The sequence below is a fragment of the Zonotrichia albicollis genome, chromosome 22, assembly GCF_047830755.1.
Source record: "Zonotrichia albicollis isolate bZonAlb1 chromosome 22, bZonAlb1.hap1, whole genome shotgun sequence".
Lineage (NCBI taxonomy): Eukaryota > Metazoa > Chordata > Aves > Passeriformes > Passerellidae > Zonotrichia > Zonotrichia albicollis.
Window position 1 is genome coordinate 1,354,994 of NC_133840.1, and position 24,810 is coordinate 1,379,803.

The 24,810-nt window shown below is 50.4% G+C and overlaps 1 protein-coding gene across 8 annotated transcripts in view; it reads left to right on the forward strand.

The window, feature by feature from the left end:
* The first annotated feature begins 419 nt into the window (after positions 1-419).
* ACACA (acetyl-CoA carboxylase alpha) overlaps positions 420-24,810 on the forward strand; it is a 101,074-nt gene continuing 76,683 nt past the window's right edge. For 5 of the 8 annotated variants that reach the window (XM_074556947.1, XM_074556946.1, XM_074556948.1 and 2 more), the window contains exons 1-16: positions 4,584-4,630; positions 5,260-5,512; positions 15,498-15,630; positions 16,674-16,812; positions 17,081-17,190; positions 17,604-17,685; positions 18,044-18,142; positions 19,016-19,122; positions 19,525-19,635; positions 19,735-19,944; positions 20,668-20,838; positions 21,429-21,590; positions 21,838-22,001; positions 22,766-22,916; positions 23,376-23,479; positions 23,989-24,070. In XM_074556947.1, the coding sequence (XP_074413048.1) occupies positions 5,286-5,512; positions 15,498-15,630; positions 16,674-16,812; positions 17,081-17,190; positions 17,604-17,685; positions 18,044-18,142; positions 19,016-19,122; positions 19,525-19,635; positions 19,735-19,944; positions 20,668-20,838; positions 21,429-21,590; positions 21,838-22,001; positions 22,766-22,916; positions 23,376-23,479; positions 23,989-24,070 (2,052 nt within the window). In that variant the 5' untranslated portion in view covers positions 4,584-4,630; positions 5,260-5,285. Of the gene's footprint in view, positions 540-1,971; positions 2,116-4,583; positions 4,631-5,259; positions 5,513-11,409; positions 11,880-15,497; positions 15,631-16,673; positions 16,813-17,080; positions 17,191-17,603; positions 17,686-18,043; positions 18,143-19,015; positions 19,123-19,524; positions 19,636-19,734; positions 19,945-20,667; positions 20,839-21,428; positions 21,591-21,837; positions 22,002-22,765; positions 22,917-23,375; positions 23,480-23,988; positions 24,071-24,810 lie in introns of those variants that run through there. The other 3 variants (XM_074556951.1, XM_074556949.1, XM_074556950.1) reach the window with 3 other exon arrangements.

A 24,810-nucleotide genomic window follows, 5' to 3' on the forward strand; every position in this document is an offset into this window, starting at 1 on the left:
TCCCTTGTGCAGTTGCTGGGCACCACCGAGAGGAACCTCCTCCAGCTTGGCCCCCACCGTGGACACTGATGGGCACTGGCGAGGTCCCTTTGGTCACCTCGTGTCGAGGCTGAGCAGGCCCTGCCCTCTCGGCCTTCCCTCCCAGGAGCGATGCTCCCGCTGCTCCGGCTGTCCCGGTTGCCCCGCCTGTCCCGGCTGCCCCGAGGGTCGCGGCTGTCCCGGGGGTCGCGGGTTCGAGCCCCGGCGCGGCCCCGCCCGTCTCTCAGGCCACGGGCATCGCCCCACGGGCCCCGCCCCCGCGGCACCTCCCCATTGGTCACGCCCCCCGCCGCGGCCCGGACGGCAGCCAATGGGAACGAGGCGGGGCGGGGCGCGCGCGGGGCGGGGCGCGCGGGGCTGACCCGAGGTAACCCCGATCACACCACCGGGGGGCGGTGCGGGGGCGGGGCCCGGCGGGCGCGGGGCGGGCCCGGGGCGGGGCCGTGGCGGGGAGCGCCAGGCCGGGGCCCGCGGCGGCTCCGCTGCACCGGCACCGTGAGGTGAGGGCGGGGCCGCGCCGGGGGGGGGGGCGGCCGGGAGCGCGGGGGGCTCGCGGCACCGGCGGCGGCGGCGCGCGGGGCTGGGCGGGGCCGTGCCGCGCCGCGGGAGATGGCCGGGCCATGCCGTGCCGGGCGGGCGGGACCTGGCCGGGCGCCGCGCCGGCGGGAGGCGGCCGGGCCATGCCGTGCCATGCCGAGCTGTGCCGGCGGGAGATGGCGGCATGCCGGGCCGGGCCGAGCCGGGACGGGCGGGGGTCTCCCGGGCTGGAGCCGCCCCTGCCCGTCGCTGCAGCCGCCGCCCGGTTCCTCCCGGGTCTCTCCCGGTTCCCTCCCGGTTCCACGCGCTCCGCCGGGCGGGCCCGGGCCGCGCTCAGCCGGTGCCGTGGCTCGCGTGGCCTCGCCGGTTCCCCGCGGCCTGAAAGGAGCAGCACGTGGGTGGCGGGGAGTCCGGCACCGACGGGCCGGGCTGGGCCGGGACCGGGACCGGGCCGGGCCCGGGCATCGCTCCTCCGTCCCATCCCTGCTCCGTCCCACCCTGCCGCTGTCCCGGGGCAGCTTCGCCATCCTGGGAACAGTCTGGGTCCGGTCCCGCCGAGGGGCTGAGAGCTGCCCTGAGGTGCTCAAACCAGTCAAGTTTTAAAAGCAGATTGGCAAACCAATATTTGTTCTTGCCCTTGCATTCTCTTAAATATTCTTGAAGAAGTTTAGAATGAGAAGAAGTGCTGTGTTTGAAAGTATCTGAAGCGTGAGTGGAGTCTGTTCCAGTTTAGCAGGCAGGAAGTGTTCAGCAAAGTGTTTGAGTGATGCCAAAATCTCTCCAAGACAGTGGGATTCAGACAGTCTCGAGTGTTTCAGCAAACTGGGATAGCTGTAAATACAGGCTCTTATTTTGCTCTCTGGAGGTTTGGGCTGGATAATGGGAAACAGCTCTTCCCTGGAGGGTGCTGGCACTGCCCCGGCTCCCCAGGGCACAGCCCCGAGGCTGCCAGGGATGCCCGGGGTGGGATTTTGGGGTGTCTGAGCTGGCCTGGATGGTCCTGTGTGTCCCTTCCAGCTCAGGATGTTCCACAGTTCTGTCATTCTACATCCACAGGTGGAAAGTTCTAGGTAGTTGTTTTTCTCCTCATACCCAGTCTAGCCCTGCCCTGGCGCAGCCCCAGCTGTTCCTTCAGCTCACAGGGAGCAGAAGTGGGAGCTGCAGCCCCTGGTGAGTGTCCCTCAGTGTGCTCCAGCTGGACAAACCCCCAGCTCTGCTGTGAGACCCTTCCCCATGCTCTGTCCCTCCTCTGGGCACCCTCCATCCATCACCTTTGGCTCTTTCTGTGCCCGGCAAGGTTGTGAGGAGCCCTTGGAGCACTCTGGGGCTGTGCTGGGCTGTGTTTGGGGCCGGGGATGAGGCAATGCCCAATGATTAACCAGGAGGGCAGGCCCAGGTGGGGCAGGCCCAGGTGGGGCAGCCGTGGGGGCGTTAAAACAGCGTGGCCAGGGAGCGCCGGGGTGTTCAGAGCTGGGACCCTCTGCTGCAGGAGCCTCCCTTCTCTCCCGAGCTGGAACTGCCCCCCCAGCCCTGGTACAGGTGAGCACTCTGCTGCTTTTTACCGTTTTCATTTGGCTTTTCCTTTGTTTTGCTCCGTTGTTTTCTGTGTTTCTCCAGGTGAGAGCACAAATCCATTTCGTCACTTTAAAGGGATTCGCGTTGATCAGCAATGCCACAGCTCTAATCAGGCGGCATTTGAGCCCAGCTAGTTTTAATAATTTCCTTTTCATGTGCCACATCAATATGGTACAAGTGTTACTGTGATTCTTTGAAAGAGCCCACTGAAATACTATGAATACATGGAATGGTTAGAGAAAAACATGCAGCTTTAATTCCCACCTGTCATTGCCCAAGTTTCATGCCTGGGTATATTTTTACAGAATTAAAAGTGATTTTAAGGTGAAGCTGTTATAAAACTTCTCAAGTCTGGTATTCTTACCAGTGCATTTCAGGGTCAAGCCAAAGATGTGAGTAATGGTAGCAGCAGAGCTGTGGAGGAGTGAAGTGGGGCTGGATTTGCCCCGGGCACTTTCTGGGTTTGGGCTGCAGAGTTTTCCCTGCTGGTAGCACGGATTTATTTGGGTGTTGGATGCCTGGACACCTGCTGGCAGTGGAGCTGATTTCCCTGGAGCAGGGAGCTCATATATGCATAAATGTACCCCTTTATTTATATATATAGGGTACATAAATATTCCCCTTTATTTATATATATAACTACATAAGTATACCCCTTTATTTGTATATAAGTAACATACCTCTGTGTTGGTATATATACCTTTGTATGTGTATAGATAGTGCAAGTATATTTATAAAATATACCTCTATAAGTATATAGAAGTATATTTATAAAATATATCTCTATACATATAATAGAAGTATATTTATAAAATATACCTTTATACATATAATAGAAGTATATTTATAAAATATACCTCTATATGAGTCTAGCTAATGTAAGTGTATTTTTGTGCGTGTTACACACCTCCATGTTTATATGTAATTCACCTGCATAGTTGTAAATATCTGAAGTTTACCTGTATATTTCTGTATATGAAATATACCAGTGCATGGCCTTGTGCATTTCACTGCCAGCACTGAAATCCAGTGAGGAGATCCCTGAGAAAGTCCCTGTGTAATTTAGCCCCGGACAATGCTGAAATTAATTTAAATATGAACGAGGCCTCTCGGTGTGCTGAGAACAAGCCAAGCTTATCACTGCAGCACTGATTGCACAACCCCAGCGGAACTGCTGCCTGTGGGACTGGCTCCCAGGGCTGGGAAGTGCCTTGGCAAATGGACCTGAGTGGGGTTTCGTGGATATTAGCCTGGTTTTTGGGAGCTGAGTCAGACAAACAAGGTGCTGGAGTGAACTTGGGTGAGCATGGCACTGCCTGGCCTTGGTTGGATAGTTTCTCATGAAATATTTGAGTGAAACACCTCCCTTCCTGTTCCTCTGCTTCTGAAAAACCCCAAATCCTTGAAACTTGCTCGTTAATGTATTAGTTATTGAAATGAGGAAAGGTTTTCTTCAATGAAGTTGGGCTGAAGTTAGTTTGGCTGCATCCCAGCCTCTTCGGTGCCAACAGTAAATGTGTCTGGATGAAAAACTTGAGGAGGGATCTGCTGCCAGGATAAATATCCACATAAATACTGTCTGCATCTTTGTATGCACAAACAGAATTGGATTTGTGCTGTCTGAGCCCCTCAGCTAAAGAATCTCCCTGCCTGGTTGAGCTTGCACATCACAGGTGCACAGGGAAACTTCCTGGTCATGCTTCCCTTTCTTCTCATCTCTACCCTCAAAAAATACATTTTTTAATGCTTTTAATGTCCATGTCAGACAGATGTTTGTGTCTTTTCAGTTATAAAATGGTTAATGATGCCTCTGCCAAATGAAGTGCCCATGGCCACAGGGCAAGTGGAGTTTGTGGGAGGAGTGATGTCAACACGGGATTGGATCTGAATAATTCAGCCAGGCACCTTGGTGGCAGGAGTGCATGAGCCAGTTGGATGGGTTCTCAGCTCTCAGTCCCTGATGAGAGCAGCAGTGGGGTGTTTGGGGATTGCTCTGGCTATAAATTCCCCTCTGGGCCTTGCTAAGGCCCCATCATTGCTGTGACACCACGGGCCAGGTTTTGGTGCTGCACCCTTGGCTAACGGGGCTGTAATTAGCAGGGCTGATGAGCCTTTCCCTCCCTGGGGTTCGGCTGGAAGCAGCCAGAAGGTGACAGGAGAGGTTTGGTACCAGTGGATAGTGCTGGCACACCCCGCTGTTCCTGGCAGGTCTCAGAAGATTCCAGAAGGATGGACCAGCAGGACCTGCCAGGGCTGGATTTGGGCACTGCAGGTTTAGCTCCTGGGTTAGTCTGTGCCTGGAGCGAGCCTGCCAGCCTGTGGTGTGCCTGTGGGGTTTTTTGGGATGGTTTTGACTGTGTAAACAGGAAAACACACATGGGATATGTTCATTATAACCCTGATGTTTACTTCCCAATCCTTTTCTTTTCCAGTTCGTTTTGGAAGTGGCTCAGTGCGCAGATTGCACGGATATCCAGAGGTGAGTGCCCTCCTCAGTTCCCAATGGTGTGTTTGCTGCTGGCTGGAGCTGTCATGGGAGTGCAGCAAAGTCAGCCAGAGCAGGGGGATCAAATGTTAATTCCCCATCCCACCTTTGTGCTCTGGGGTGTTCCTTTGTTTTCCTTTCTCAGTTGAAATTATTCTTTTGACTTTTAAGAAAATGCTTTCATTCCCTGCTGGAATACTGGAACAGAGCCATCCCTGGGAATGCCCAAGGCCAGGAGCAGCCTGGACTGGTGGAAGTGTAGGGGATGAGATGAGATTTAAGGTTCCTTCCAACCCAAACCAGTCAGAGATTCTCTGATCCTGTGAATTTTGATACTTGGAGTCCCCTGCCTTTGTCTGTAGGTTTTGGTCTGGTGTGTGGGGTTATTTTGGTGGTTTTTTTTCCTTTAATGCCTCCTGCAGCTTTGTCTGAGGTTCTGCAGCTTGTGAATCTCAGAGTCCTTGTGCAAGCAGGGAAATCAGTGCTTGGAGCAGAGCTGGTTTTGATCCCACACTCAGAATTCAGCTCTGCCCTTTTACCATTTCATTTCCCACCAGTGCCCCTTGCTTTGCCCTCCAGGGGTGGCTGTTCACTCGGGCCTGGTTTTGTCCTTTGTCCTGCAGTGCTGAGAGCCCAGTTTGGGGCAGCCATGGAGGATTCCTCTGAGGCCAGCAAGGCTGTGGATGCCAACGCTCACTCGCGCTTCATCATCGGCTCCGTGTCCGAGGACAACTCCGAGGATGAGACCAGCTCCCTGGTGAAGCTGGACCTGCTGGAGGAGAAGGAGAGGTCCCTGTCCCCTGCCTCGGTCTGCTCCGACTCCCTCTCGGACCTGGGGCTCCCCAACGCTCAGGATGGCCTGGCCAGCCACATGAGGTATGGGCCCAGTTACATCAAAATTCTCTGTCAGATAAAATAGTTAACCCACATGAGGTACGGGCACAGTTACATCAAAATTCTCCATTAGGTAAAATAGTTAACCCACATGAGGTATGGGCACAGTTACATCAAAGTTCTCCATTAAATAAAATAGTTAACCCACATGAGATATGGGCACAGTTACATCAAAGTTCTCCATTAAATAAAATAGTTAACCCACATGAGGTATGGATACAGAGTTAAATCAAAGTTCTCCATTTTCCATTAGATAAGCTGCATAAGGTATGGATACAGAGTTAAATCAAAGTTTTCCATTAAATAAAATAGTTAACCCACATGAGGTATGGATACATAGCTAAATCAAAATTCTCTGTTTAATAAAATAGTTAAGCCACATGAGGTATAGATACATGGTTAAATCAAAGTTATTTATTAAATAAAATAGTAGAAGTTCCCCAGTCTTTTTTACCCTGTCCAAAGATAATCCAAAATTCAGCTTTATACCTGTGTTTGGCTTCAAGTGTCACTCTGGCATTCTGTTTGTAAATGACCTCTTGTATGTTTGTCTGTATGAAACACTTGGATTTTCCTTTGGTTTTAGTGAAATATTTGTGCCTAGATTCCTTAAGCACCTTGCCTGTCTTGTCCTGGTTTCAGAAAATGGAAGTGTTTTCACTGGGATATTTCAAGTTTTCAGTCATGTGTGGTTTTTCTGGGCCCTGTTTGTTGAGAGCAAGAACAATATTTGCCTGTTTTGTCTTTGCATGGATTTGCTGCTTTCAGTGTAGCCAGGGAATTGGCAGTGAGTTGGATCAGTGGCTCCGTGCTGGAATCTTTTTGGTTAGAATAGGGAAAATTGTGCTGGTTGTAGTAAAGCCTGGAGTCCTGCAGCCTGGCTTTGCTCTCCCATGGACCCTTCATTTGTTTGCCATATTCCAGGAGGTTCAGGCTCTGTCTGCCTGTGCCTTCCCATCCCAGGAAATCCAGGAACACCCAGGACAGAGTGGATCCCACTCCAGTTTCACTGGACAGCCCTTCACTGCCTCTGCTGTGCTGCTTTTGGAGGAATTTCGATTCCAGCAAGTTTCCTGACCAGTTTAAATTTACACAATTATATATGTAAATATAAAATATTGTATTTAATATTTTATATGATATTATATAAACCAAGCAGCTAATCCTTGTTTTGTGGTTTACTGGTTCCTTTGCTTGTGCAGGCTGAGGAAAAGTGAAAAGGTTATAATATTTCCTTTTTTTGGTGTTTCCCATCCCAGTTTCGGAGGGAAGCTCAGGGATCACAGAGTCCCAAACCCCAGATGGGACAGAGGGGGCATTGCTCTGTGCATTGCTCTGTGGCATGTCCAGCCAGCTGGCACCTGCACAACTGATGCAAAACCTTAAAGCAAATTTACACAGGGTTGCCTTTCCACAGCCTGCCAGGTGCAACGATCTGGCAGCACAAAAGGTGATTTTGAAGCAGGAAACTGTAACTATATACAGCTTAGGTGCTCATCCAATTTCTTCTGTTCCTAACCACAAGTGTGTAAATGGAAATATCAGAGGAAGAAACTTTCAGGACAGTGTCTGGCCCCAGAGTGCAATAGGTGTGCAACCTTGGGCACCTCTGTTGTAACCTGCTTACTTTGGCAGCCCCTTTGGGGAACTCTTGACTTTTGAGTTAAATTGGAGAGAAATGCCAATTCAAATAGAAAAGTTACAGCATTGTGGGCTGTTTTTCTAAGGTAAACTCAGGTGAGCTGAAATACTTTTCAGAATGGTTGTCCCTTTCATCAGGAGATTTCTAAATCGTGTTTGCAGATGGAGAAACTGAGACAAAGACAACAGCAAAGACAAGTTCAACAGCTTGCCTGGAGTCACTTTGTGTCACTTAATGGGACAGAGGTGCTCTGGCTTCCAGCTTCCTTTGGGTGCTCACGAAGGTACCACGCTGTGCCAGGTGATAAAGGAAATTTCACAGGCAGTTCTGTACCCTGGGACACAAGGTGCAGCTCCAGGGGAGCATAACTTTTGGAAGAAGTTGCCAAAAACCTTTCCACTTGCTGCTGATTTTCCCACAGGGTTAAAATGGAGATGGCTGTGTTTGGGGTGAGGGGCTTTGCTGCAGAGCAGTCCTCAGGGAGCAATTACAGTTAAAATGCAGGATTTACTCAGCTGCCAGAGGGTCTGTGAGGGCAGGTTTGTGTGCCCTCATTGATCTGGCAGTGTTTGTGCTGTTGCTGGCCGGGACAGGTTGTGCACTCTGGGCTCTCCTGCCCTGGGCATCCATGGAGACCTTCAGGTGTGCCAGCTGGCTGCTGCTCTGAGGGTTAAAATGAGCTTCCCATTGCTGTGTGGGTCATCAGCACCCAAAAATGTGTGTGGGGACAGTGACCACCCATGCTGAGTGTTCAGGGGGTCTCTGGTGCATTTTGCACCTTTCAATGATAAACCCAAGCCTGCTTTTTTTTTGTTTTCCCCTTTTTCTGCCTGTGTTGTCTCTGAGTTCAGAATTTTCCATCAGCACTTCCAACCAGCCCTGCTGGGACACAGTTTTCCTTGAAGTGACCTGTGACAGAGTTTCTGAGCTCCTTTCTGAAGTTTTAGTGGCAAATTAAGTGAACTCCTCCATAAATGCCACTTGGAAAGCACTTTGGGCCCATCTGTCTTGTTTAATAAATCGTTGTTGATTATTGCTAAATTTAATTCCTAGTTTCTGAGACGGTATCTTGTATCAAATTCTTGTTTAAAATAGAACAAAACGTGGATGTCTTCTGGTGTTTGTCCATCAGGGCTCTGGTTTCATAAGCAGTGACATGGGTGCACAGTCACCTGACAATCCACTTGTATCAGCTGAAAGCCAAATTTTTGGATGCAGTTCAGCTGTTACCTCACATGAAGCCCACAGAGTTTTAGCTCGCTGCTCCTAACACTGGATGGACTCCTCAGTGTCTCAATAAATTATGGGGATGCTTAAGCAGAACTAATCATCTGCTAAAGGAAATTTGGCCAAACGCCTCGATTTTAGCCTGGGCAGCAGTGGCTGAGCGTGCCCAGCCTGGCAGAGGGACAAGGTGCCTGCTTAGAGTGGCTGCACAGAGCCCTGGGTGCAATGAAAGATCCTTTTGAGCCTCTTGTGAATGAAAAAATTCCTTTGCAGCCCAGCAGGTTGTGGCTGGAGCTGCACTGAGGAGCATTGATGCTGTGGTTTGGGCCAGCTGTGGGCAGGGAGGCACAAATGTGCTGTGGGGCTGCTCCAAGGGGATTTCTCCTCTGCTGCATGGAGAAATCCTTCTGTTGCAGGCTGTCTGCAGGCTCAGGATCGATATCCACTGTCTGCACCTTTGTATGCACAAACAGAATTGGGTTTGTGCTGTCTGAGCCCCTCAGCTGAAGGAATCTCCCTGCCTGGTTTAGCCTGCACATCACAGGTGCACAGGGAAACTTTCTGGTCATGCTTCCCCTTCATCTCTACCCTCAAAAAAGGTTCCCCCTCTGGCCCTCCCTGTGCTGGAGCTTCTGTGTGGGCAGATTTGTGAGGAAGGAACATTTCCTCTGTCCCAGCCTGGCTGTGGGTGCTTCCAGGGATGGCCCCAGCTTTTCTGGGCACCCTGTGCCAAGCCCTCCCCAACCTCACAGGGAGCAATTTCTGCTTAATTTCCAACCTGAGCCTGCCCTCCTTCAGCTTAAGGCCATGAACTTCATCCACCTGCAGTGAAAAGGTGACTTCCTCCTCTCTCTGTTGAAAGAACAGGTGGTTTGGCCTCGTGGCTGTGCCTGGTTGTGCTGATAAGGTGGGAATTGCACATGGGAATTGCAGCTCCGTCCTTCCCTGCAAGCTGCTCTGCTCCCTGAACAAACACTGTATAGCTCTGCCTGCCTCTCTGAAGCTGTGCTCTTATTCTGGTGTTATTTTATTCCCTTTAGCCTCAGTTAACAGACATGTCCTCTCTAAATTCACTCATTTGTTGGGAGGTTGTGCAGAGATTCCCTGGCTGGGACAGCCCAGTGTGGCAGCCACGTGCTCACTTATCTGATCCTCCTGCCTGAGAGATAACCAATCTCAGTGTGGTGAATTTAATGTGAGACACCCCCCTGGCCCAGCTGTGTAAAAGGGTCCGTTCTGGTGTTGTGCAGATCAGATCTGTCCAACACCTGAGCACTGCAGGGCTCCCTGCCAGGACTCCAGTTCCTCTCACTGCTGCACAGCTCTCTGCTGTTGTTGGTATTCACTTTTATCTTGGTGCCACGGCTTGACCTGGAGGCCTTTGGGCTGTCTGCTGCTCTGGGAACATGTGGAGTTTTACACTTCATGAGGATGGAAAAGCAAAGCTCTTTTGGCTCTTTCTAGGAACTGGAGTATGGATATTAATTTGATTTTAACTTGGCTGTTTGTCTGGATTGATGTGGATTCAGTGGATGTTCGAGTGCCAGGGTGTTGCTTTTGGGCTTGCAGGGAAGCTCAGTGATTTGGGCTGTGTGTCCTGGGAATGCTGCTGTTCCAAATGCACCTGGCATGGCAGGTGAACAGCCAGGTGTGTGGCTAGGAAAAAGGAACTGCTGCCAAACTGTTGGCACTGGGTTATTTGGGAGGAATCCTGGCAGCTGGTACCCATTTGGGCTCTGTAAATATTCTAGCTTTGGGCTAAAGACCTGCCTGGGCTGATGCTGCATTCTGTGTTAGCAGGGAAGGGAAGTTGTCTGCCAGGCAGTGCAGGGAGGGCTGGCTCTGTTCTGTGCTTTATTTAATTCTATCCTATATTATTTAATTCTATCCTAGTCCCTGAAATCCTGAGGCTCAATTCATGTCAGAGCTGAGTCAGGTTTGATTTGTTTTGACCTGTAGGTCCAAGCCAGGGCTTTCCCTGCAGGAGCTGTGTCACACTGTGTGTGTGTGCCTGCAGCAGCTGCCTGTGGCATTCCCTCAGAGCCATCCCTGTCCCCTCCCTGCCCCTGCTGACAATCCCACACTGGCTGCTGTAGCTGTAGGTTGGCTGGTCCTTTTGGGCCGAGTGTTTTGTATCAGGAAAGGTCAGTTAGGTGAGAGGCAAGGTTTTGTCCTCTGTTGAGGAGGTTAGTTGTGCTTAGGTGGTGGGTTAAGGGGTTAAAGCACCCTAGAGATGTGGAGACGTTTGAGAGAGGGGTTTGTTTTGTGAGCATAAGTGTTTGGGCTATTTCTGAGATTTCTAGGGCTCAAGCAATGCCTAGGGCTGTTACAGCCAGGCTGTTGCAATCCTACAAATGCACTTAACCCCTGGGGTCACAGAGTCTGCAGCAGCTGGGGATGTGCTCGCCCGGGCAGGGTTCCCAGTGGGTGCTGCATCGGATGTTCACCCGTGGGTGCTGCATCCCTCTCTTGGGTGCTGCATCCTTCTGGGTGCTTCAGCATCCCTCCCTTGGGCACTGCATCTGCTCTCTGTGGGTGCTGCATCCCTGTGGGTGCTGCATCCCTTCCTCCCATGGGTGCTGCTGCATCCTTCCCGTGGGTGCTGCTGCATCCCTCCCTTGGGTGTTGCATCCCTCCCTCCCGTGGGTGCTGCTGCATCCTCCTGGGTGCTTCAGCATCCCTCCCTTGGGTGCTGCATCCGCTCTCTGTGGGTGCTGCATCCCTGTGGATGCTGCATCCCTTCCTCCCGTGGGTGCTGCTGCATCCCTCCCTTGGGTGCTGCATCCCTCCCTCCCCATGGGTGCTGCATCCTCCTGGGTGCTGCTGCATCCTCCTCCCTGTTGGTGCTCCTGCATCCTTCCCTTGGGCGCTGCTGCATCCCTCCCGTGGCTGCTGCATCCTTCCCTTGGGCGCTGCTCCATCCTCCCCTCCCGTGGGTGCTGCTGCATCCCTCTCTTGGGCGCTGCATCCCTTCCTCTTCCTCCCGTGGGCACTGCATCCCTCCCGTGGGTGGTGTGCCGCCCGTTGCCGGTGCTGCCCGGTCCGGGATCTCCCCAGCCCCGGTGCCCGGAGCAGCCGCGGTGGGGCTCATCACTATTACGTTGCTCATTCCGTTACTCGCTGCTCGTTGCGTAACGGCGGCCGGGCTGTCCCTGCCCCGATCAGCTGCTCCGCTGACGGCAGGAGGGAGGGAAGGAGGGACGGACGGAGGCCGGTCCCTGTGCTGCGTCACCGCCACTGTGTCACTGTCACCGCGAGGGCGGCACGGCCGGGGCGGCCGCGCACAGCTGACGGGCTTGGGGCACCCGGGATGGGCCCTGCTCGCAGGAGAAGCCCGGGGAGGCTCCTGGCAGCGTCTCCGTGAGCTGCAGGGCTGCAGGGAGGAGCTGCGAGCAGCCCCAGCTCGGTGATTCCTCACGCACTCAGCATGGAGGATTCTGCAGAGCCGAGTCAGGAGATGAGGTACCACATGCTGCAGAGGTAAGGATCGCTGATCTGCCTGCCTCCCCTGCCTGGCTCTGTGCTGGGGATGCTCTCTGAGCTCCTGGTGTTCATTTTATCCTCTGGAACTCTGGCACAGCCCTTGGGCTGGGGATGCTCTCTGAGCTCCTGGTGTTCATTTTATCCTGTGGAACTCTGATAGAACCCCTGGGCTCTGTGCTGGGGATGCTCTCTGAGCTCCTGGTGTTCATTTCATCCTCTGGAACTCTGATAGAACCCCTGGGCTCTGTGCTGGGGATGCTCTCTGAGCTCCTGGTGTTCATTTTATCCTCTGGAACTCTGGAAAAGCCCTTGGGCTTGGGATGCTCTCTGAGCTCCTGGTGTTCATTTTATCCTCTGGAACTCTGGAAAAGCCCTTGGGCTTGGGATGCTCTCTGAGCTCCTGGTATTCATTTTATCCTCTGGAACATCCCCTGGGCTCTGTGCTGGAGGTGCTCTCAGAGCTCCTGGTGTTCATTTCATCCTCTGGAACTCTGGCACAGCCCCTGTGCTGGGGATGCTCTCTGAGCTCCTGGTGTTCATTTCATCCTCTGGAACTCTGGAAAAGCCCCTGTGCTGGGGATGCTCTCTGAGTTCTGGTGTTCATTTTATCCCCTGGGCTCTCCGTGCATGCAGCCTTGTGACAGAGGTGCCAGGGCACAGCTCAGCTGGGGGATCAGGGATGCTCAAGTTGGAGGTTCTGCACAAGTTCTACCCCTCTGTGTCCTCGTTCATATTTAAATTGATTTCAGCATTGTCTGGGGCTAAATTACACAGGGACTTTCTCAGAGATCTCCTCACAGGAGCCTCTGGATTTCAGAGCTGGGAGTGAAATGCACAGGGCTGTGCAGTGGTATATTTCATATTTCAGAAATATTTCATATTTCAGAAATATAAAGGTAAACTTTAGATATTTACAACTATGGAGGTGATTTGCATATAAATATAGAGGTGTATAACATACACAAAATACACTTACATTAGTTATATAGATGTATGTTTTATAAATATACTTGTGTTATCTATACACATATAGAGGTATATACACAAACATAAAGGTATGTTACATATATACAAAAAAAGGGGAGAAAAGCATTTTGAGAATTTGTCCACCACAAAATGTGGCAGTTGTGAGCAGGTGATTAATAGGGATGACAGTCACTAACTCAGCATTTATTCTGTTTTGTTTTGAAAGATCCATACTTTCTTCCTTCCTGTCCAGCTTCTACCTCATCTTATCCTGCAAAAAAATCCCAACTCTTTTGTTTTGATTACAGTGTGCAGCCTGTGATTATTGATAAATAAACTTGGTGTTCTTGGCATGCTCACAAATCAAACTGTAGTTGTTTATGTCCAAATGTTTGTTGCATCCTGAGTTATGAACCTCAGGCTCTGTTGACATTTGCCTGGAGCAGTATCTTTGTGTGTGGTAATTTCTTGGTGGGACAGTTCATATTTAAACATGTTCACAAATCCTCACCTTGGCATTTTGATCTTGTTTTTGTTGAGACTGCTCTCAGTAACCCTGTAATGCATGGACCTCTCTGGCTCCTTGGACTGTGCTCCTTCCTTGCCAGGAATACTCTGACTCCCTAAATGCATCCATTTAGTAGAAATTCAACCTTAACTGCACCTTTGCTCTCTTTCTTGCCTGTTTCTCCTGCCCTTGCATTCCCAGGCTGAGTTCACAGCAGTGTGAGAACTTTTGGGGACAGCTCTGAGGTTGGTGCCAATGTCTGGAAGTGCAGCTGGGTGGAAGAAGGGAAAGTACCAGGGGCTGAACCTGTGCACACAGAGCTTGTTCTGTGCCTTTCTCTGGCTCTCAGCTCCTCTCTGAGATAAGACACTCGAGTGGATGGGGTTGTTGTGACCTAGCACAGGTCCCAGGGTGTCACTGGCAGGGACAGCCTTGCTCTGGGGTGTCCTGTGCTCCTGGTGAGGTGCTGAGGAGGCTCTGTGCTCTGTATGGGGAAAGCTTCATGGCCATAAGGGCTTTCTGAGGGAATGTGAGGAGGAATTCCCTGTCAGGCTGTGGCCAGGCCCCTGGAGCAGCAGCTCCCTCCAGCAGGGATGCTCCAGCAGCAGCTCTGGGGCTCCCTGGCCATAGTGGCTGTGGTGGCAGAAGCAAACCTGTGCCTTGGCTTCTCCTGGTGCTGCTTTTCCCCTTGTGCCCTCCCCCAGCTGCTCTCCCTGCATCCCAGGCCATTCCCAGGGGAATTGCTCAATGGAGCAGCTGATTAGGGCAGAGGTTCCATCCAGAGAGCTCCTGGGCACAGATCTGCAGTGACCCTTGGTGCTGCTGGGGCTTCCCAGAGCTCTGTGCTGAGATCCTCATTCCTGAGGGTTCTGAATTGCTCATTCTGAGCTGAGCTCCTCCTTCCCAATCCGCATTCCTGAGGGTTCTGAATTCCTCATTCTGTGCTGAGATCCTCATCTCAATCCCCATTCCTGAGGATTCTGAATTCCTCATTCTGTGCTGAGATCCTCATCCCAATCCCTCATTCCTGAGGGTTCTGAATTCCTCATTCGGAGCTGAGATCCTCATCCCAATCCCCATTCCTGAGGGTTCTGGATTCCTCATTCTGAGCTGAGATCCTCATCCCAATCCCCATTCCTGAGGGTTCTGAATTGCTCATTCTGAGCTGAGCTTCCCAATCCTCCAGAAGGGTCAGTGCTGCTGCCAGGGGCAGGAGAAGGGCTTCCTTGTGCTCCTGGGGAGGAAAACTTGGGGAAATCACAGTAAAAACAAGTGATCTGTGGGCTGAGCAGGGAGGTGAAGCTTCAGTGCCTGTGACACAAGAAGTGTCCCATGAATTCCCTGATTTCCAGTCGTGCTGCACCAGGGCAGACACTGGGTGTGAGGAGCAGCTCTGTGCTCTGCCCTGGAATTTCCTCTCACAGACTGAGCTTTGTGAGCCCCGGCAGAGCAGAGCCAGAGGGGATCTGTGCCTGTGGTGCTGCTGTGGGAGCCGGAGCAGGAGGAGGGGAGGTGGCTGTGCCATTCCCACACACAGGAGCTGTGGCAGGGCACGGGGCTGGGCTTGGCAGGCACAAAGTTGGCTTTCTGTGCTTGGAGTAGGAGTAATGTGATTAATTTGTCCTCTGGCTCCCAGAGCTTTTGAGGAAGATATTCAAGACTGGCTAGTGGGGAACTCCTGGAAGATGATTTCCATAGCCAGTCTGAGTCTCTCATTTGCACCTGGAGATAAATTTGCTGTGCTTTCCAAGAGGATTTCCCTACAGAGCCTGATCTTTGCAGCTTGTTTTACCAAAGCCAGAAATCACTGTTCTTTCCAGCTTCTCTGGATGGATTGAAGGCAATCTGGTGGAGTATTGTTCTGTGTTGGACAGCTACACACAGCAAAAGTAATTTTACCTATTTGTATTTTGGCATAGCTGGGATTTTTCCAGGTAACCTGAAACTTTTGGAAATGACTGAAAAGTAGTTTAAAAGGAGTTATCCCTGCAAAACAGAGCACCATGCCCTGAAGGAAAGGAGAAATTCTGCTTGTCTGACTGGGGAGTGTGGCCAAAGAGAACCTTCCCGTTACTCACACACCTTGTTTTGCTGGTGTCCAGCTGTCCTGACAGGCTGTTTGTGTCTGTCCCTCTCCCCAGGCCCAGCATGTCTGGTTTGCACCTTGTCAAGCAGGGCCGGGACAGGAAGAAGGTGGATGTGCAGCGGGATTTCACCGTGGCGTCTCCAGCAGAGTTTGTGACTCGCTTTGGAGGCAATAAAGTTATTGAGAAGGTAATTCCCTGTCCTGTTCCAGATATCCCAGCTCCTCTCTGCAGCTCTGCCTTGTCTCTCTCTGAGGCTGTACATTGCAGGTATCAAAGCACTGATGTTTCTGAGCTTGGAAGTTGTGCTTCTGCCTGGAATCATTGGGTTTCCGTTTTCTCTGTGATAAACAAACATCTGATTATTTAAGTTTAGAGTAATAAGAAAAAGGATGTGAGTGAGCCAGAGCACTTGTGCTGGTACAGAAGGATTTATAGACAGAAAAAACAAGTAGACGGGAAAAACATTAAGAAACGTATTTAAAAATGCTTAATAATTTGATTTCAGTTCTTCTGCTGTTTAATCCAACCAAGGCATAACACATTAAAATTTTATGGTGAAACAAGAGCTGCTCTCTGAACTGACAGAGGGGCCATGAGCAGGATGCTGGCTAAAACACTGCACAGCCCCAAACTGGGCAATAAATCTGGGGGGGGAAAAAAACTTCTTTAATGATTGTTAACATGTAAATATAAATATATAAATAGAAAATATATAAATATAAACATGTAAATATAATATTTATATATGTTATATATATGTTATATAATATATGTAACATATATATAATATATGTTATATATAAATATAAATATATAAATAGAAAATATATAAATATAAACATGTAAATATAAATATGCAAAAATATATTTTGTGCTATTTATATAAACATAAAAGATACAAATATAAAATATATAATAATGTGTATTTATAATGTATAAATAATATTATATAATAAATATACGATTTATATATTATATAAATATACAAAATTATAAATACGAATAAATATATAAATATAAATTTTGTGCCATGTATATAAACATAAAATATATTAATATAAAATATATAATAATGTATATTTATAATATATAAATAATACTATATGATAAATATATAATATATATTTTATATAAATATAAAATATATAACTATATAAATATGAACAACTATATAAATATAAATTCTGTGCTATTTAGACTCTGTTTGATGCCAGCTTCTGATGCCTCCAGGTGCTGATAGCCAACAATGGCATTGCAGCAGTGAAGTGCATGAGGTCCATCCGCCGCTGGTCCTATGAGATGTTCAGGAACGAGAGGGCCATCAGGTTCGTGGTCATGGTCACCCCTGAGGACCTCAAAGCCAATGCAGGTGAGCTGGGCAGGGTCACAGCCTCCTCCTGGCCCTGGGAGGGCTCAGCCTGGAAAAAAGCAGGATTTGAGAGTGAGTCCTGCTCCAAAAAACCAGGAGTTTGGAGTGAGTCCTGCTCTAAAAAAGCAGGATTTTAGAGTTAGTTCTGCTCTAAAAAAGATGGATTTTAGAGTGAGTAAAGCAGGATTTTAGAGTGAGTCCTGCTCTAAAAAAGCGGGATTTTTGTGTGCTGTTAGATTTGCAGCCTGATGTACCCCTGTGTTTGCAGAGTACATTAAAATGGCAGATCACTACGTGCCCGTGCCAGGAGGACCCAACAACAACAACTATGCAAACGTGGAGCTCATCCTGGACATTGCCAAGAGGATCCCAGTGCAGGTGAGAGGTGCCACAGACCCTGAGCTGTCTCCTGTCCTTCAGGAGCAAGGCAGGACAGAGAAACTGGAATTCCAAACCACATGGGCACCCAAAGGCAGCCATGGGACAGTGCAGGGCTGTCCCAGCAGGAATATCTGCAGGACAAGGAGATCCCTGCAGCACTTTCCTGCACCCAGATCTTCCTCAGATCCTCCTCACCCACATCTTCCTCACCCAGCTCCTCCTGAGCCTGCTTGCACTTGCCTGCAAGGTGCAAGCCACCCTTTAAATTCAGCACACCCTGCAGCTCAGAGGCTGTTCTGAGGCTGTTTTCCATGAGGAAGAGAAAGGCTTGGAGTGTTTGCATGTGTCTGTTTCTGCTCACTTGCTTGTTGCATTCAGACAAAGAGCAAATTGTTTGTTTTCTCCTGCAGGCTGTGTGGGCTGGCTGGGGCCATGCATCAGAGAACCCCAAACTGCCAGAGCTTCTGCACAAAAACGGGATTGCATTCATGGGTGAGGAGATGGACTGCTCTTCTGGTGTCTAGGCTTTGTGTGGAGGTGGGAAGGTTTAGGGGAATAGAAACCCTGAGCCCGAGAGAGAGCCATGAGGAATTGTCTGCAGTGCAGGATGGATGAAATGTTCTTTACAGCAGTCCTTGTATGGAAGAAGGGGAAAGTTTTCTCAAACATCCTTTAATGTAGAGGTAAAAAATCAGAAAAGATTCCTGTTAAAGCAGATTGTCCCTGCTCTCATTTTGGAGAGGGCTCAGTTTTATGGGAGGAGTGGGGTTTTTCCTAAATCAGATTTCTGGACCTGCCCTAATGTCCAAACCCCCGTGTCTCTCTCATGCATGGTCTTTGCTCTCTGCAGGTCCTCCCAGCCAAGCCATGTGGGCCTTAGGAGATAAAATTGCCTCTTCCATCGTGGCTCAGACTGCTGGCATCCCAACTCTTCCCTGGAGTGGCAGTGGTAAGAGGGAAATTGTCCTGTGTTTGTCAAGAGCATCCTGATCTTCTTTCCCTCCAGCATGTCCAATTTGTAAGAAGCTCTTTGCTCACAAGTGTGTTCCAGGAGATGTTCCATCTGTTCAGGGTTTCCCATTTGTGCTGTTTGCCCAGAACACCAATGACATTGGGGGTGGGATGAGCCTGGGGTGGTGGGAGAGGCTGGCAGCATGCAGGAGGGCGGGGAGGAGAAGTGAGCAAACATGGAAGAGGTTCTTTCCTGGAGTGCAGCTGATGCTCACAGGCTCACCTGCTACACCCTGGTCTGATGGAAGGTGTCCCTGCCCTGGAACAGGATGATCCTTGAGGTCCCTTCCAACCCAAAGCCCCCCATGATCCTGTGCAGTTTTGGAGCCCATGCTCTGCTGCCATGGAATTCCCTGCAGCTCCAAAGCCCTGTAAATAGCAGCATTCTTCTCACAGATAAGTGGAGGAGGATGTGATGGATTGGATAAAACCCCTTGCTCCCCAGAGATCAGCAGTGTCTGTTTGCACTCTGCACTCTCCTTTTCTGAGGGCTGCCAGCCCTTGCTCAGCACTGTGACTGTCACTTGTGTCCTGCAGTGGCTCCTCACAGCCTGGCAGCACAGGGAGCTCAGGGGGTGCTGAGGACATTTCTTGTGTTTAAAGGTGGTAATTTGTGTAGGCTGTGCACATTTAACTGTGCCTACACCAACTCTGTCCCAGTGGTTTGGAATTCACCCCTGTGAATTATTGGATAGACGGAGGAGATGAATGGGTTCATTTAGAGGGGCTTTATCAGACTTCAGCTGGAAATACAGACTCCAGTCTGGCTTTGTCAGTTTGTGCTCTGGTTTTAAGTCACTTTGTGCTCCAGGGCTGCGAGTGGACTGGCAGGAGAACGACCTCCAGAAGCGCATCCTGAGCGTTCCCCAGGAGCTCTACGAGAAGGGCTACGTCAGGGACGCTGATGATGGCCTCAGGGTGGGTCTGGGGGCTCCAGGGTGGCTCTGGGGGCTCTACAGGTGGGTCTGGGGCTCCCAGCATGGCCCTGGGGGTTTTCATGTTACCCAGGGTTTTCATGTTAAATGATTTTCTGTATTACTCAAAAGCTTTTCTGTGAATTCGTAGATTTAATGGCATTGAAGCACTGACAAAAGATTTTGTGATCACTTGCAGAGGTCAGAGTTCTCTGTAATCACAAAATCCCTGCTGATTTTTCCAGCTACAGACACTCTTGCCAATGGGATTTTTGGTTTCTATGCCATTGGTCGCTAAATAGTCAGATGTGGATGTGAATCAGAAGGGAAATAAGGAAATAATGATCTTTTCACTGGATTCTGCTGCCTTTTTGTCCTTACCCTGCTGTTCTGCTCCTCTTGCCAGGCTGCTGAGGAGGTTGGCTACCCTGTCATGATCAAGGCCTCTGAAGGAGGAGGAGGAAAAGGGATCAGGAAAGTGAACAATGCAGATGACTTCCCCAACCTGTTCAGACAGGTGATGCTCCCACTCCCCTGGGCTCGGATCTCTGTGAGACCCCAGCACTGAGGGCGCCTCTCACACGGGGTGCTCTGCCTCTCTCTGCCCCTGCTGCAGGTTCAAACAGAGGTGCCAGGCTCCCCCATCTTTGTGATGAGGCTGGCCAAGCAGTCCAGGCACCTGGAGGTGCAGATCCTGGCAGACCAATACGGCAACGCCATCTCGCTCTTCGGCCGCGACTGCTCCGTGCAGCGCCGCCACCAGAAGATCATCGAGGAGGCCCCAGCCTCCATTGCCACCTCGGCAGTGTTTGAGCACATGGAGCAGGTGAGAGGGGCTCTGCAGCTTGCCCTGCCCTGCCAGGACTTGTTATTTTTGTTGTACATCACCTGGAGTTGTGCATTGTTGAGTGTTTGAAAGGAGCAATGCAGCGTTGTCTCTCCATCTGCTTGGTGTGGGCAGCCACTCACATTTCCACACTAAATCTCACCAACAGCTAAATCTCCAGTCTTCCACACTAAATCTCCAACACCAACAGCTCATTTCAAAGATAAATGCCCCCCCCAAAAAGGGGAGGGAAGTGTGTTTTAAATGTGTTAAGTTTTGCATTGGTGAGTGTTGTAAAGGAGCAATGCAGGGCTGTGTGTCTCCACCTGCTTGCTGTGGGCAGCCACTCACATTTCCACACTAAGTCTCACCAACAGCTCCTTTCAAAGATAAATGCACTCCCAAAAAGGGGAGAGAAGTGTGTTTTAAATGTGTTATCATATTAAAAACAAGTTTCAGGAGTTGCAGGAATTGCCTGATGATGGGTGTTACAAATATTTGCTTCAAGCTCTGCCTTCTGTGAATTGTAGATGAAATAAGTCAGAAATCAAAACTCCACTGGCTTTTCTCTTGGGCCTGTTACTAGTGTTGGGGTGTTTCAGAATGGCAGCAGAAATCTGGAGTGGGTGTGCTGGGTGAACAGAGCGAGCAGGGGGGACTGGCAATGCAATGTTCCTGTTTAGTGTGACTGGCAGTGCAATATTCTTGTTTTGTGTGTCCCAGTGTGCAGTGAAGCTTGCCAAGATGGTGGGCTATGTGAGTGCAGGCACTGTGGAGTACCTGTACAGCCAGGATGGCAGCTTCTACTTCCTGGAGCTGAACCCACGCCTGCAGGTGGAGCATCCCTGCACTGAGATGGTGGCAGATGTCAACCTGCCAGCAGCACAGCTCCAGGTGAGCACACACATGGAATTTCCCACCTTTCAGCAGTTGTTTGATGCTGCCCAAAGGCACCAGGGGATCCCTCAGAGATCCTGTAGAGAGCAGTTGTTGGTGTGCTGTGGTTTGTCAGCCCCTTGTGTGTCCCCCCAGCTTTCCAGCAGTGGGTGGATGCCACAGTCCCCTCACACCTCAGTAAGGCTCTGTGTGATTTTCTCCTTCTTTTTTAAACTGTATCTAAACTAATAAACAGGGAAAATGGGATTTTGCTCCATAAGGATGCAGCCAGCAGCTGGTTCTGCAGGTTACTCTCCCCACAGTTTATAATTGCAAAATTCCAGTTTCCTATAACTAATTAGGGCCCTTCTGCCTCACTGGGACCTCAGTATATTTTTACCAGGCCTAATGCATGCCCATCCTCAGCTGACCTGGCACTGCCAGCTTTCCCTGGAGCCTTTTAATCAGTGAATGGAAAATGCTGGCTGGAGGGCTTAAGGTGGATATTGCACTGAGCTGAGCTGTCCTGGGAAGTGTGAGTGCTTGCCTCTGTGAGGAGACAAACTCAGTGGTGGGGCTTGTTTGTTTATTTATGTTTTCCTCCTCAGATTGCCATGGGGATCCCCCTGCACAGGATCAAGGACATCAGGGTGATGTATGGAGTTTCCCCCTGGGGGGACACAACCATTGACTTTGAGAACTCGGCCCACGTGCCCAGCCCTCGTGGGCACGTCATCGCTGCCCGCATCACCAGCGAGAACCCTGACGAGGTGAGGCCTCCCCTCTGGCCCTGCTGCTCACCCTGGCCTTCCCAGGGCCTCTCCCTGCTGCTGCTCAACATGTTGGCAGCAAATTTAAGAGATTCTTCCCTTACCTCTCTTAGACTCCGTTAGACACAGCCTGCACTTGTTACACCACGTTGCAGCACAAAGGGCTGTTCTCAGAGCCCTCATTCTGGGTTATTCACCTTTTCTTGAGGGCACAGAGCAATGTCTGAGTGTCTGTGTGTCTTTGCAGGGGTTCAAGCCCAGCTCTGGCACAGTCCAGGAGCTGAATTTCCGCAGCAATAAGAATGTCTGGGGCTATTTCAGCGTGGCTGCTGCAGGAGGGCTCCACGAGTTTGCTGATTCCCAGTTTGGTCACTGCTTCTCCTGGGGGGAGAACCGTGAGGAAGCCATCTCGTAAGTGATGTGGGAGGCCTTGGACATTGCTTGGCTTGGTCCTCTCTGATCCAGGGAAAACAAGGCTCCTTACTTCTGGGAGTTTCAAGAGCAATTTCCCTGTCTTTGTCTTGTTTTCCATTTTGTGGCCAGGCTACTCATCCTGTCTTGCTTTGCAATTCCACTATGTTCCACCTACATTTCTACACTTTTTGCTTAATTTTCTTTCTTTTTCTTCCTTTCTGTTTCATCCCTGCCTTGTATACCTGCTGCTGGGCTGTGACACAGCCACCACAGGGTGAAAATCTCTCTTTAAAGCATCCAGGTGAAGGCTTCTAACAGGAAAACACTGCTAACCTGACTGACCATGGAGTGTCCTCTGTGGTGTGGGATTTTTAAGCACCTGGTCCTCAGGCAGACCTGTCTGACCTGTCATCCACATTTTTCATCCAGAGCCTTTCCCAGTTCCACTCTGGGTGGGGTGGACACCACATCTGTCTGTCTGTCTGTCTGTTGTACACCCCTGACATGTGGTAGGGCAGGGGATAGCAGGGGAAATTCCTGATTTCACTGAGCTGCTCTTCACACCAACAGCGGGGAAATAAACATTCTCCCATTCTCAACCATCCCTTCAGCAGGGAAATCAGCATTCTCCCATTCCCAAAATCCCTTCAGGACCCTGCTCCATCCAGTGCCCGCGCTCCTCTGCTCTGACCTTCAGGTGCTTTTCTGTCTGCAGCTGCCATTAGGATGGGATAGATAACAGGGCTTCTTTTCCCTTTCAGGAACATGGTGGTGGCTCTGAAGGAGCTGTCCATCCGAGGGGACTTCAGGACCACTGTGGAATACCTGATCAAGCTGCTGGAGACAGAGAGCTTCCAGCAGAACCGCATCGACACGGGCTGGCTGGACCGGCTCATCGCTGAGAAAGTGCAGGTGAGCTGCTTCCCCTGCAGGGACACAGCTGGCAGGGGCAGGGGTGGTGTCTGCTGCTGCTAAAGGGTGTAGGAATGGTCACTGTCCACTTAATGAATAAATATTTTCAGTGGCATTGCTTCCTACATGTATCGGAATCTTAGTCGTCCCTGTTGGGGAAAGTTGGTTTTAAAGTTGTCCAGAAAATCATTAAGACAATGTTATGTTTGGAATCTGGGACAGATGACAGTGGAAGTGTTGTTGGAACCTCAAGATGTGATCCAGGCAGAGGAAAATGTAGTTTTAAAGGGCTACAGAAAGAATGGCTTCTGTGTAGGGTTCACATGGCTGCCACACTGACTTGATTTTAGAGTGTTGGCCGTGAACCAGAAATGGAGCTGAGGCTGCTGATTCTTGTAGCTGTGTGTTGAGCCTGGGCTGAGGCTGGGGGAGGTGTGACTGTGGCTGTCCCTTTTTTAGGCTGAGAGGCCTGACACCATGCTGGGCGTGGTGTGTGGGGCCCTGCACGTGGCTGACGTGAGCTTCCGAAACAGCGTCTCCAACTTCCTGCACTCGCTGGAAAGGTGAGAGGCCAAGCTGCTCTCCAGGAATCCCTGCTGCTCCACAGGTTCTGTTCAATGCAGCCCAGCAATGCTCAGGGGCTGTTATCTGCTGCCTGCTGCCTGGCCCCAGGGAGCTCTTTATCTGCTGGGAAAACTGGCGGGTATCTGCATCTGCAAACATCCCCTGCTGGCTGCACAGATTGCTTTGGTTTCTAGCAGGAGCTCCAGGAAATGGCTCAGAAACACGAAGTTCTTGCTCTGTGTGCTGCTAGGGCAGCATTAGGGAGTCTGGAATCACCCAGGAGTGGATGGAAAGGAGAGCAAAGCTGCCCTGTGTGGCTGGAGGGGCTTGGTTTGACTTGGTCAGACTGATTCGTGTCTCTCCTAAGAAGAGGCTCTATAAAAACCTACTGCCATCTCTCTGCCAGTGTTTCCTAAAGCCTTGCATGCATCTCTGAAGCCCTTTGGACCCCTGGTAGTCCTTTGGTGGCTTGTGGAAGATCAGTTTTGTTTTGTCCTTCCCTTTCCAGGGGCCAAGTCCTCCCTGCTCACACTCTGCTCAACACGGTGGACGTGGAGCTCATCTACGAGGGCCGGAAATACGTGCTGAAGGTACAGAGTGGGAGCCACCCCCTGCCTGGGCTGCACATGGCCCCCTGTGCTGCTCTGGCCTCCCCTTTGCACAGATCTGTGCAGGGAGTTCTGTCTGAGCAGGGCTGATTTTCTCTGCTTTAGTGGGTGAAGAAATCAGCAGGGCAACACCCCTCGCATGGCCCCATTGCAATGTCTGTAAACATTTCAGCCTCTTGCTCTGAGCAGGGTGAAATTTGCTTTGTTACAGGCAAAAACTACTACAAAGTAGTTTTGTTTTGGTTGAGCAAAACTTCCAGCTGATTTTTCTGAATGTGTAGGTCTGCTCTGCTGGGATTTTGACACACCAACGTGACAGAATTTGCAGCAATTTCTCCCCATGGTGTTGCTTTTTTTGCTGCATGCAAAAGCCCCATGTTGCAAAACCAAACAAACATGTGAAAGTTAGGAAATATTAGACTTAAGGTTGCCTGTGCAATCCTCTTTAGCTTACTGGGGCAAATTTGTGTTGATGAAGTTTTTCATGGCAAGACCATAGGCTGGTTTTTGCAGCAGTGAGAATTTTGCACCTCCCTGGATTTATCTTTGGTGAGGAATAGAAGCATTGAGCAGCAGCTGAAGTGTTCTTTGAAGGATTTACCCAGCTTCAATAGATAATCTGGGGCAGAGACTGGGATAGGATCCCCTTCTCAGGGAGAGCACTTGTTGCTTTCCCTGTGGGACAATCTCTCATTTTCCCCCCCAGATTATCTCCGTTATGC